The sequence below is a fragment of the Stenella coeruleoalba genome (assembly GCF_951394435.1).
Source record: "Stenella coeruleoalba genome assembly, chromosome: 1".
Classification (NCBI taxonomy): Eukaryota; Metazoa; Chordata; class Mammalia; order Artiodactyla; family Delphinidae; genus Stenella; species Stenella coeruleoalba.
The window spans coordinates 185309111-185322924 of NC_137169.1; the positions used below are offsets into that span (position 1 = coordinate 185309111).

General features: G+C 35.1%; 1 protein-coding gene and 1 long non-coding RNA gene across 3 annotated transcripts in view; one reads left to right on the forward strand and one right to left on the reverse strand.

Moving 5' to 3' along the window:
• The window catches only part of LOC307184679, a 554503-nt gene that overhangs the window by 273557 nt on the left and 267132 nt on the right, over window positions 1-13814 (forward strand). The window lies entirely within an intron of this gene.
• The window catches only part of MROH9 (maestro heat like repeat family member 9), a gene marked incomplete at its 5' end in the record, with an annotated part of 86666 nt that overhangs the window by 38696 nt on the left and 34156 nt on the right, over window positions 1-13814 (reverse strand). The window contains one exon of the mRNA XM_079937349.1: window positions 7272-7494. Within this exon, the coding sequence (XP_079793475.1) occupies window positions 7272-7494 (223 nt within the window). The remainder of the gene's footprint in view (window positions 1-7271; window positions 7495-13814) is intronic.

Below are 13814 nucleotides of genomic sequence, written 5' to 3' on the forward strand. Positions count from 1 at the left end.
TTGGTAGACATTTGGGTTGTTTCCAGTTTTGGGCTATTACAAATAAAGGTGCTATCAACATTCATGTACAAGTCTTTGAATGGATATTTGCTTTCATTTCTCTTAGGTAAACACTAAGCTGTGGAATGACTGGATCATATGGTAGATGTGTGTTTGACTTTTTAGGATACTGCCAAATTATTTTCCAAAGCTGTTGTATGACTTCACATTCCCTCTAGCAATGTATGAGAGTTCCAGTTGCTTCACACCTTTAATAACGCATTGTATGGTCAGTCTTTTCAATTTTAGACATTTTAACTGGAGTACAGTGGTGTCTCATTGCAGTTTTAATTTACCTTTCTTTTATGACTGTATATTGATCATCCTTTGATGTGCATCCTTGCCATCTGTGCTGCTTTAGAGAAATGACTACTCAAATCTACTATTATTATTTTAATTTGGTTGCTTGCTTTTTTTTTTTTTTACTGAGTTTTGAGTGTTCCTTTAAAATAATGAATGCAATTCTTCTATCAGATATGTAATTTGCAAATATTTTCTCACTGTCTGTGGCTTATCTCTTAAGTGTCTTTCAAAGAGCAGAGGTACTTAATTTATCATTTTTTTTCATTTATGGGTCATGCTTTTCGTGTTATATTTAAGAAATCTTTGCCTAATCCAAGGTACAAAGATTTTTTCTAGTTTCATAGTTTTAGGTTTTACGTGTAGTCCTATGATCCATTTTGAATTAGCTTTTATGCATTTATGAGATATATATCAAAGTTCTTTTTTTGCATACAAATCACCAATTTTTCCAACAATGTTTATTGAAGTTTATCCCTTCTCCACTGAATTGCCTTTGAACCTTTGTCGAAAATCAGTTGACCATACGTGTGTGGATCTATTTCTGGACTCTTTATTCTATTCTATCCAAAGCATTGTTGAACAGAACTAATGAGAGTGCACATCCTTGTCTTTTTCCAGGTCTTTTGGGGAAATCATTCAGTATTCCACCATTAAGTATGATGTTAGGTGTAGATTTTTCATAGATGTATTTTAGCAGATAGAAGAAGTTTCCTTTCTATTCCTAATTTTCTGAGAGTTTTTATTAGGAATGGATGTTGAATTTTGTCAAGTACTTTTTCTGTATCTACTGAAATAATCATATGGTTATTTTTTTCATCTGTTGATGTGGTATGTTACATTGGTTGATTTTCAAAAGGTTAAATTGACATTGCACTTCTGGATAAATTCCACATAGCCATGGTATATTATTCTTTTTATTTAGTGTACTGTTTGATTTGCTGAGCTTGATTAAATTTTTTCATCAGTGTTCTTGAGGGACATTGGTCTGTAGTTTTTTGTTTTTATTTTTCTTGTAATGTCTTTGTGTGATTTTGGTTTTGGAATAATGCCAGCCTCATAGAATGAGTTGGCAAGTATTCCCTCATCCTCACATTTCTGGAAGAATTTGTATAGAATTAGTATAATTTCTTTCATAAATGTTTGATAGGTCATTTCAGTCTGGAGTTTTCTCTGTGGATCTGGACTTTTCTTTGCAGAAGATTTAAACTACAAACTCAACTTCTTTGCTAGATACAGAATATTCAGATTATTTCTTTTTGAGTGAGCTTTGGTAATTTGTGTCTTTCAATAAATTTGTCTGCTTAACTTGTCAAATTTATTGGCCTAAAGTTGTTCATAATGTCACTTTTTATTCTGTTAATACCCATAGAATCTTTAGTGATATTATTTCTCTCATTCCTTATATTGGTAATTTGTGTCTTTTCTCTTATTTCTCCCCTGATCTTCTCAGAGAATTTGCTTTTGGCTTCATTGCTTTCCCTTAAGGTTTTTCCGCTTTCTAGTTTTATTGGTTTTTGTTCTGGTCTTTATTATTTCCTCTCATCTTCTTACTTCTGGTTTTATTTGCTTTTCTTTCTCTACTTTCTTAAGGCAGAAGCTAAGGTCATTGATTTAAGAACTTTTCTCTATTCTAATGTAGGCATATGGTGCTAAGAATTTCCCCTCTGGAATCTTGTTTAGCTGTATTCCATAAATTTTGAAATTTTATATTTCCATTTTCATGTAGTTCAAAATGCTTTAAATATCCCTTATTTCTTTTTTTGACACATTTGTTATTTAGAAACAGGTTATCTAGCTTCCAGATATTTTGAACTTTCAGATATCTTTTTTCTTTTAAAATTTAAAAATTTATCTCCAGAGTTTCCATTTATTAAAAAGTTGATAAAAGTTTAACTTGAATAAATCCTTTCCCCACTTCTATTTATTTTTAACTTGTTTAAAATCTAAAAAAATTTTATTTTACATTGGCGTATAGTTGATTTACGATCTTTTGTTAGTTTCAGGTGTACAGGAAAGTGATTCAATTATACATATACAAGTATCTATTCTTTTTCAAGTTCTTTTCCCATTTAGTTTATTACAGAATATTGAACAGAGCTCCCTGTGCTATGCAGTAGGTCCTTGTTGACTATTTTAAATATAGCAATGTGTATATGTCAATCCCAAACTCCCAATCTATCCTTCCTCCCCACCCTTCCCCACTGGTAACCATAAGTTCATTCTCTAAGTCTGTGAATCTGTTTCTGTTTTGTAAATAAGTTCATTTGTGTATCATTTTTTTCTTAGATTCTGCATACAAGTGATATCATATGATATTTGTCTTTCTCTGTCTTACTTCACTTAGTATGACAATCTCTATGTCCATCCATGTTGCTGCAAATGGCATTGTTTCATTCTTTTTAATGGACGATATTCCATTGTATATATGTACCACATCTTCTTTATCCATTCATCTGTTGATGGACATTTAGGTTGCTTCCATGTCTTGACTATTATAAACAGCACTGAAATGAACATTGGGATGCATGTATCCTTTCAAATCATGGTTTTCTCCAGATACGTGCCCAGGAGTGGGATTGCTGGATCATATGGTAGCTCTATTTTTAGTTTTTTAAGGAACCTCCATATTGTTCTCCACAGTGGCTGTACCGATCTACATTCCCAGCAACAGTGTAGGAGGGTTCCCTATTCTTCACACTCTCTCCAGCATTTATTATTTGTAGATTTTTTGATGATGGCCATTCTGACTGGTGTGAGGTGATATCTCATTGTAGTTTTGATTTCCATTTCTCTAATAATTAGTGATGTTGAGCATCTTTTCATATGCCTGTTGGCCATCTGTATTGTCTTTTGCCTATTTTTTGATTGGGTCGTTTGTTTTCTTTGATATTGAGCTGCATGAGCTGTTTATAAATTTTGAGATTAATCCCTTGTCATTCGCATTGTTTGCAAATATTTTCTTCCATTCTGTGAGTTGTCTTTTTGTTTTGTTTATGGTTTCCTTTGCTGTACAAAAGATTTTAAGTTTAATTAGGTCCCGTTTATTTTTGTTTTTATATCTATTACTATAGGAGACAGATTATAAAAGATATTGCTGCGATTTATGTCAAAGGGTATTCTGCCTATGTTTTCCTCTAAGAGCTTTATAGTATCTGGTCTTACATTTAGGTCTTTAATCTGTTTTGAGTTTATTTTTCTGTATGGTGTTAATTCTGTTTTTGATTTCTAATTTAACTCTGTTTTCGTCATATTTTGTATGACTTAACTACCTGTTGATTTCTTGAAGCTTGTCTTATGGTCTATAATATGGTTTATTTTGGTAAATTTTCTGTTTTTTTCTTGAACAGAATGTTTATTTTTCCATTTTTGGTAGAGTGTTCTATAAATGTCAGTTAGATCTAGCTGGTTCAGGTCTGTATCCTTATTGATTTTTTGTGTAATAGTTTATTGAAAAAGTGGTATTGAATTCTCTGATTGTAATTGTAGACCTATTTCTCATAGTAGTCCTATCAGCTTTTGTTTAATGTATTTTGATTATTTTAATATGTTTTGTTTTCAAGTACATAAATGTTTTGGATTATGTCTTCTTAATTAATTGACCCCTTTAGCATTATGAAATGACCCTCTTTTTCCCTGGAAACATTCTTTGCTCTGAAATGTGTGTATTTTTTTTATATTGATATAGTCATTTCAGCTTTCTTTTGACTAGTGTTAGCATGTTATATCATTTTCCAACTTTTAACTTGTATTCTATTTGTGTCTTTACATTTAAGGTAGATTTCTCATAGACAGTATATAGGTGAGTCTTGCTCTTTATCCAGTGTGATAATCTCTGCCTTTTCATTGGAGATATTTAGAGCATTTATATATATTATGAGTGGATTTAAGTCTTCATTTCACTTTTTGCTTTCCATCTGTTTTTCTTTATATTTTTCTTCTTTTTTTGTCTTTTTTTTATTAAGTATTTTTTATGATTCTATTTTATCTCCATTTTGGCTTATTATATAAAACTCTTCGTTATATTAGCTAAGTAGTTCCTTTAGGATTTATATTATACATCTTTAACTTATCACAGTTTACTTTGAAGTGATATTTTATGAATTTATGGATAAGAACCTCATATTTCATGCTCTTTCAAGACTCTGTGATATTGTTGTCACATATTTAGCTCTTACATTGTTTTTGTTTGTTTGCTTTAAATAGTTGATTCTCATTTAAAGAGATTTAAAAAGTAGGGAAGAAAATTTTAATATTTTCCTTCATAGTTGCAATCCAATGCTCCTTATTCCTTTATGTAGACCTAGATTATCATCTGACATCATTTTTTTCTTGAATAATTTCATAAAATATTTTTCATACTGCAGATATGCTAGTGATAAATTCTACCAGCTCTTGTATATCTAAAAAGTCTTTATTTCACTTTTGCTTTTGAAAGAGTACCACTTCTGCTGGTTAAAGAATTCTAGATTGACAGCTTTTTCTTTCAGTACATTATGAGGTTGCTTCATTGCCTATAGCTTGCATTGTCTCATGAGAAATTTGCTATAATCCTTACCTTACCTTTACTCTGAATGAAATGTTCCCCCCTCCCAGCCCCAGCTCCTTTTAAGATTACACTGTTGCACATGAAAAGATTCTCAGCATCACTAATTATTAGAGAAATACAAGTCAAAAAAACAATAAGATATCACCTCACACCTGTCAGAATGGCTATCAAGAAAATGTCTACAAATAACAAATGTTGGCGAGAGTATGGAGAAAAGGAAACCTTTGCACAGTGTTGGTGGGAATGTAAATTGGTGCATCCACTATGGAAAACATGTGGATGTTCCTCAAAAAACTAAAAATAGAACTACCATATGATCCGGCAATTCCACTCCTGGGTATATAGCCAGTAAAGTAAAATGAAGAAAAAATGAAAACACTAATTTGAAAAAATACATGCATTCCTATGTTTATAGCAGCACTGTTTACAATAGCCAAGAAATGGAAGCAACCCAAGTGCCCATAAACAGTTGAATGTATAAAGAAGATGTGATATATCTTCTATCTATCTATCTAGATATATAAAACTCATCCATAAAAAAGAATGAAATTCTGCCATTTTCAGCAACATGGATGGACCTAGAGAATATTAATGCTTAATGAAATAAGTCAGACAGACAGAGGGAGACAAATACCATATGATATCACTTATATGTGGAATCTAAAAAATTTAAAAATGCAAATGAATGTATATGCAAAATGGAAACAGACTCACAGATATAGAAAATAAACTAGTGGTTACCAAAGTGGAGAAGGAAGAGGGGATGGGCAAATTAGGCATATGGGATTAAGAGATACAAACTACTATGTATAAAAGAGATAAACAACAAGGAAATATTAACAGCACAAGGAATTATAGCCATTATCTTGTAATAACTTTTAATGGAGTAAAACCTGTATAAATACTGAATCATTATGCTGTACACCTATTGTAAATGTATATTGTGTATATTGTAAATCAACTATACCTCAATAAAAAAGATTATACCATTAATCCCTGCCAGAGTGTTTTTCAGCTCAGATATTGTAGTTTTCATCTCCTGAGGTTTAATTTGGGTCTTTTAGAGACTTTTCTTTGTCTCTCATTAACATGTTCATCTTTTTCTCTAACTCCTTAACTAAATGGAATATGTTATAATAATTGTTTTAATGTCTCTACTAATTCTATCATCTGTGTTATTTCTGGGTCAGTTTTTATTCATTCTGCTTTTTATTGTGGGTTGTATTTTGTTTCTTTGCATGCCTAGTAATTTTTTATTGCATGTCAGACATTGTTAATTTTAACTTGTCCAAACTGTTCATTTTAACTTGTTAAGTGATGGAATTTTTGTATTCCTAGAAGTAAGCTTGAGCTTTTTCTGATAAACAATTAAAGTATTTGGAGATCAGTTGATAATTTTAGGTCTTGTTTTTAACTTGTGTTAGGTGGCACTAAAATAATTCAGGGATAATTTTTTCCTCTTGATGAGACAAAATCTCTTTGTACTCTGCTTCATTACTTATGAATTATGAAGTTTTAAATTCTAGCTTATAGGCATAGGCACCATTTCCAGTCTTTTGGGATTCAGTGGATCCTTTAACCATTTTGGGTGTTACCCCCACCCTCTCCCCTGCAAGCCTCAGGTAGTTTCCTCACATGTGTGCTCTGATCCTTACATAGCCAAATAGTTAAAGGGCTCTCTGCACATCTCTGGAGCTCTCTCTTTGTGCACTCCTTTCTGGCGCTTTGCCCTGTGAACTCTAAATATCTTGATCTATCTGGATTCCCAATTCTGTCTCTTCAGCTTGGTGAGACTCTTGGGTTACTCCTTTCTGGGCTGCAGCCTAGAAACTTACTCTAGGTTGTAAACTCAGTCAGTTGTAGACTCTGCCTTATTTGTTCATTTGTTCCCATCTCATTAGGAATCATTGTCCTTTGTTATCTGATGTCCAGTGACTTGAGAACAATTAGTATATATAATCTTTAAATAGTTGTTTATTATGGGACAGTAAATCTATTCTCTGTTAAAGTATTTGGAAATAGTTTGATACCATAAGGTCTTGCTCTTATGCTTTGTTAGGCAGACCAGAGCAGCATTTATTTAGGTCTTGGGCTAATTTTTCCCCACCATTGAAGCAAGAATCTGAGTATTCTATTTGATACTCCATTACAGAGAAAAACTAAGCCTCTTTTTAGAAAGTCCCATTGGTAATTTTTCTTCCTCTCTTCCCTGCCTCCACCCAGCATTCCTGTTCCCACCATTAACACCCAACACTAATCTAAATATAGTATGTTATAGACATTGAAGAACCAACTATAACATTATAAAAATAATTCTAAAAAAGATTTAAAAATACATTTTAAAAAGTGAAGCTATAGATCTTGGGGCAGGATTTTGAAATCTACAGACGTAGAGCCCCCTTGGGACCCACAAGTATAATAATTAGGAACAGATTATTAGTAATCCTTAGAAAAGATGAATCTTTCTTACCATTCTGACACTTTGCAATGCAGAGGAGGTGATACATTCCCAAGGATGCTTGTTGTGTGATCGAGGGATCAGCATGGGAACACAAAAGAGACAGTTCTGCTGCCAGGACACCCAAACATGGAACATCAACACTTGTCTAGTGAAAAAACAAAGTAAAAAAATGTATTTGCTATGCACGGTCAACATTAAGTGTTTGTGTCTGATGTATATAGCTTCAGAGTTCGCAAAATCTGTATTAAAATCCTCACTCCGTTACTGAGCCTCAATTTTCTCATCTATGAAATGCATATAACAAATGTTACCTTGTAACAGTTATTGTAGGAACTAAGGGGGTAGCATTTATGACAAAAAAGAAAGTTCCTAGCAAAGTGCTTGGCAATAATAGAGACTCAACTAACGTTAGTTTCTAGTCTATATTTTAGGGAGCTATTTGTAGGTATCAAATTCTTAGGATACTGGGGTGGGGGAGTCAATATCCAGAAACTTTCATGCTTTCTTCTCCATGTATGAAACACTTTACATGACTCTGTAAGTCACTGGAGAACACTTCAGATGACTCTGTAAGTCACTGAAGAAAACTTTTCTTCTGAGAATTGCTCTGATTCTTCCCAGGGAAATTAATTTTTTAAAGAACTCAAAGCATTTGCTTCTGGTATCAAACCTACTGCCAGAACATTTATATATTCCCCCCCTACACACACACAACTTCCTTGACACATAGGCTTCTCAAATATTTAGGTTTTTATCTTGACTGATTTGTTTAGCCAGATAAAATGCAAATAGAGAGGAGTAGACACATAAAAGAAGAAAGGAGAGATGGAAGAGATATTTTGCTTTTGTGAAGATATGAGAATTATTACCAATTTTCTTTAAACAAAAAGGACTCTTCCCACATGTAGGTTTGCTAAACTAGTAGGCCTGCAGAATCTTCTTATCTCTAAGACAAATGATTACTTTTCCTAGATAGATGCTTTGGTGGTAAAAGTTAGAGTTCAAGTCAACCTTCCAGGGAGATCCCAAGACCTGTTTCTCCTTCTTTGTATTACTCTTATATACCCTTATCCTTGCGTCTCTTGTTGCTTGACCCACTCACGTCTCTCTGTCTGCCTGTCTCAGTCTTACACACACACACACACACACACACACACACACACACACACACACACACACACACACACACACACACACACACACACACACACAGAATCATTCCTGAAGAAGAATGTGAGGTGAACTAGGTCATGGGCCAAGGATACGACTGAATTAGGATGTTGGGAGTGATAGTCTTAGTAAACGAAGGGAAGATAATCTGCTTCTGTGGATGTCTTCCTTGGATTCTTTCTGCCTGTATTTCTTTGTAAGGGTACCTGCGGCTCCCCCTATTTTAGGAGTCCTATGACTTAGAAGAATCTAGAAGCAGACAGTAGGGGTTGCTATTTATTCTAGGCCCTAGGAAGAAGTATTTTATTTTCCCCTGGCTATTCTCTTCTTTTGGTTTGCATTCCAAATTTCTTTTTCTATCAAATGGCAAGATTTTAAGAACCACCTTTGCATTATGGGTTTAAGAAAAAAGGGGAAGGTGTTCTGTTTCTCTGTTGGGCATGATGGAGGAGTATGAGTATGTGTCCAGTACTTTGCCACAAGCTTCTCTGCCATAAACATCTTTGCCACGAGCATTTTTGCCGCAAACCCTTTTAATACATGACTAATTGTCTGTAAGGCAATTTTGCTGTGAAAGATAAAATAACTAGTAGGCTGTTTGGTTTGACACTTTGGTTTCAACTGGTTGAAATGAGTTAGACTTTCTTTCAGTTAGCCATTTTATTGGTGGCTTTATTGAGCTGAGAGATGACAATGATTTGCCCCAAGAGTTGGTTTCTTATTTTGAAGCACACTACATTGGAGGAGAAAGAGGCTAAGGGTCTCAGAGGTGCAGAGTTGAACCCACATTTCCCATAGAGCTTTGGAACATCTATGAACAGACATGTGGCAAGATGCCAAGAACAAAAAACAGTGCAGAGGTTTTTATAATGCAATACAAAGCTCAGTTAGAAATATGCATCCTGATACTTGGAATGAAGGATGAAATGAAGGAAGAAATTTTAGCAAAAAAGAAAAACTATCATGCTGAATGAGGAGATGAATCAAAAAGCAAAACACGTACTATGAATGAGAGACTTCAAAGACAAGTGCTTAAGTACAACCCACAAAATAAAATCAGTTATTTGGCAGGATTGCCACGAATTTACACACAATTTAAATATATTTAAATTGTATGTAAATATTTAAATTGTATTTCTCAAGAAAGCCTTTTAAATTTTGTTATTAATTTTTCATGTTTCATTATGACCTTTATAACGTCCCTCTTTTATTTTTCGTTATTTTATCTTTTATGAAAAAATTGCCTTATGGCCAATTCGTTATGCTACAAAGATGTCTATGGCAAAGACCTTTATAGCGAAAGTACCTAGAACCAGGGTAGTACTTCTCACAGCTTAGCTCACTGAACCTGGGGACCATTTACAGAGGATTGGTTTTAAAGTTTTATTGTGTTATAGTTTTTGCCTTGCGCGTTCTCTCTGATTATTCCTTCTCATGAACTTGTGGATGTGTAACTCTTAGCAGGTGTCTTTGTAAAGGAAGCTGCTAATGATGCCAGATATGGTCTGTCTAGATGTGTGTCTCTAGCAGAGTAGGTGTGGCCATGTCTAGATTGCATAGCGTGTTTGAGGAGGAGGGGAGACCTGACCTAGGACAGGCCAAGAGAGGAATAAAGCTGTGTGAACCATGGGGCACACTGATGATGCCCTGCACAGTCCCTTCAGAAGTGTGCCAACCAAGTCACACCCCCTCAAACACAAGACTTTGGGAACATTAATACAGTATAGTCCTGCTTTTTTAGAAAATCTATCTAAAGTGCTGAAAGAAGGAAAGAGTTAAGACCTGGAGAAAAGTAACTTCTCTGTATTTGTTCCTAAGTCTAAGTGCCTGCTTAGTTTTCTGGCCCTTTCTTACTGGATTCCTTCTTCTGTGTACATCTGGCCTCTCCAGTTCCTTATCTTAACAATTATGACAGTTTTAGGTGCTAAATTCCAGAAGCAACCACTTCTAAGTTTTTTAGCTGCTGCTTTTGGAAATCAACTATACATCTCTAAACAATGGACTTCTACTTCAGTTCTAAAATCACTTCGGGACATTGCCTATCTATTCCTGCTGTGATGAATCAGTGCATAGGCCATACTCATTTTTAGTTATATTTCCTTTTGGCATATAAATATGTCCTCTCTACTCCTTTTGAGACTAAATTCTCATCTGTACTCAGAATTATCTATTTTTGATAATCATTTTTGTTCTCTTTATTTACCTGGGGCTATCTCTTGTATTTGGAGGGTTTTGGGGCTATCTCTTTTATGTTTGTATTTGGAGGGTTTTCTCAAATGTCTGGCAAATTCTTGGTTGTCTAGTCGTATGTAAGAACGTGATTCCACTGGTGGGATTTTGACCAAGGCTTGTCAACTGGTGGGCTTGGCTTTAGAGTAGTTGGGTGGGTAGGCTGGGATCATGCTGAAGTGTATCTAAACAACAGAACCAAGATGATCGTTTCAGGGAATTTACAATTGTTTTGAGAAAAATGTCCTCAAATTTTACCTACCAATGGACTCATGTCCCTGTGGAATATAGAGTGTGTGTGTAAACGGGGATGGGAGGCACTATAGATCCTTCTGTATAAACTTTCTGTGAGTCTTTTCGGTGCATGTGTATGTCTTCAGCTTTCCTTTGCCTCCCACTCTTCATCGTTACTTGGGCTTCCATAGCTCCAGACTCTTCAGGGTTCCATAGGGATACTCCCTCCCTTTTCAGCTGTCCTCCATTCTAATGTTCACATGCCCCTGCCTTTCAGCTTCCCCTGCCAGACTATCAGTTACCATCTTCTATCTGTTCTGTCATGCAGAAGTTTGCTGACATCACTAGCCCACTGAGAACCTGTTACTAATTCTCTTTGTTGCAATGGCAGCATTTAACAAATTTTATTACTGTCATTTTGTGGAGGGGGAGGAGATAGACATGTGGACAATCTGTTAGCTTTGACTGGAAACCTTCCACCTGTCTTTTTTTTTTTTTTTTTTTTTTTGTAGTCCGTGGGCCTCTCACTATTGTGGTCTCTCCCGTTGTGGAGCACAGGCTCCGGACGCACAGGCTCAGCGGCCATGGCTCACGGGCCCAGCCTCTCCGCGGCATGTGGGATCTTCCATGGACCAGGGCACGAACCCGCGTCCCCTGCATCAGCAGGCGGACTCTCAACCACTGCGCCACCAGGGAAGCCCCCACCTGTCTTTTAAATGCTGATGTGCCAAAGGAACAAACCTAGGAAAAATCTGTTAATGAGATAATATGACATGTTTAGCTCACATTTCTTCACCCGTTTGGAAATTAACAGTTTAATTGAAAGGACAAATATTCTTTGAATGTAGCAGTTTCTTCATTCTGATAGGCACACAGGTCATATAAGAGGAATACCACTTTAAATTCTGGTAGAATACAAATGAAAGTATTGTTCAATAGGACAAGGGCCTCTGAGAGTCTGGGAGACATAGGCTAGGGTAATTTATGAAGAAAATAGTTTTTATCCAGTGAATGGCCAGAACCTGAGAACAGAATAGGTAGCTACGTTTAGTTAGAGAATGGCAGAACAAATCTTCATTTATTATTTACAATGTGTCAGATATAGAGATACACAGACCTTGCCTGTGGGTAGTTTAGCTTTTAATTTATTAATAATATTTTTGATTGTTTTATGTATTTGTTCCCCCATCTCCATTAATTTCACTGACTTAATTATCTTCAGAAGATAATTATCTTATCTTTATCTTTATAAGATAATTATCTTATTTTAAAGAGAAAATTAACTTAGTAAAGGTTTATGCTTCCATGACTGTGATATAAGCCCGTTGAGGCTATCTTAGTTCCCACCTTCTGGAAAATGCTGGTGTGCTTCCACCTGGTGGCATTCAGCAAGCATTGCAGAACAGAGGAATACGTTAACCACTTGGCTTCTCAAAGGTCTCAGTTAAAGCTTAGGAGCCCTCAACGATTTATGAGAGCCTTCTGCTGTACATATGAATTTACACATTTATTGTTTCACAGTTGAAGGGTGGGCTATGTGCTGGGGAGAATGAACTTTACAACTGTAATTGAAAGAGAGTAGAGGTGATAGCAGAAGATGAAACCCCCAGATGTCATACCTGCTACCTGAGTGGAACTCACTAGTAGATATATATATATTTATACACACATATAGTATATATCTAGTATATAAATATACACTAGATATATAAATAGAAAATGTATATGTGTATTGAAGTGCAAAGAGAAGCGTGTGAATAGTCTCCATCAAATGCTTGCTGAATATATAAAACATGTTAGGAACTATACAGAAAACAGACTGGAGTGTTGAACTACACTTAATCTCTAGCCTCACTTGCAAAATTTTGTGTCCATTTGAATGGACATTCCAAACCATCTCAGAAATAGAGGGAGACTGACTTCCCAGGCCAAAGAATCAGAATATTTAAAACAAGCCACTCAGTCTCTCTTTTGGACACTGAGATGGGGAATTAGCATGATGCAAAGAACATCATGGACTGTATTTTCCATGTAAGTAAATTGTATTATGTTCCAAAGCTTATTTTATTTATGTAGTTTTTGGCTTTTTCTCACTTTCTTTTTTTAAATTTTTATTGGAGTGTAGTTGTTTTACAATATTGTGTTAGTTTATGCTGTACAGCAAAGTGAATCAGCTATATGTATACAATTATCCCCTCTTTTTTGGATTTCCTTCTCATTTAGGTCACCACAGAGCACTGAGTAGAGTTCCCTGTGCTATGTAGTAGGTTCTCATTAGTTATGTATTTTATACATAGTATAAATAGTGTATATATGTCAATCTCAGTCTCCCAATTCATCCCACCCCCCTTTCCCCTTTGGAATCCATACATTTGTTCTCTACATCTGTGTCTCTATTTCTGCTTTTTTTTTTCAGATTCCACATTAACGTGTTAATATATGATATTTGTTTTTCTCTTTCTGACTTACTTCACTCTGTATGACAGTCTCTAGGTCCATCCATGTCTCTACAAATGACACAAATTCAATCCTTTTTATGGCTGAGTAACATTCCATTGTATATATATATACCACATCTTCTTTATCCATTCCTCTGTTGATGGACATTTAGGTTGCTTCCATGTCCTGGCTATTGTAAATAGTGCTGCAGTGAACATTGGGGTGCATGTGACTTTTTGAATTATGGTTTTCTCTGGGTAAATGCCCAGTAGTGGGATTGCTGGATCATACGGTAGTTCTATTTTTAGTTTTTTAAGGAATCTCCATACTGTTCTCCATAGTGGCTGTATCAATTTACATTCCCTCCAGCAGTGCCTGAGGTTTCTCTTTTCT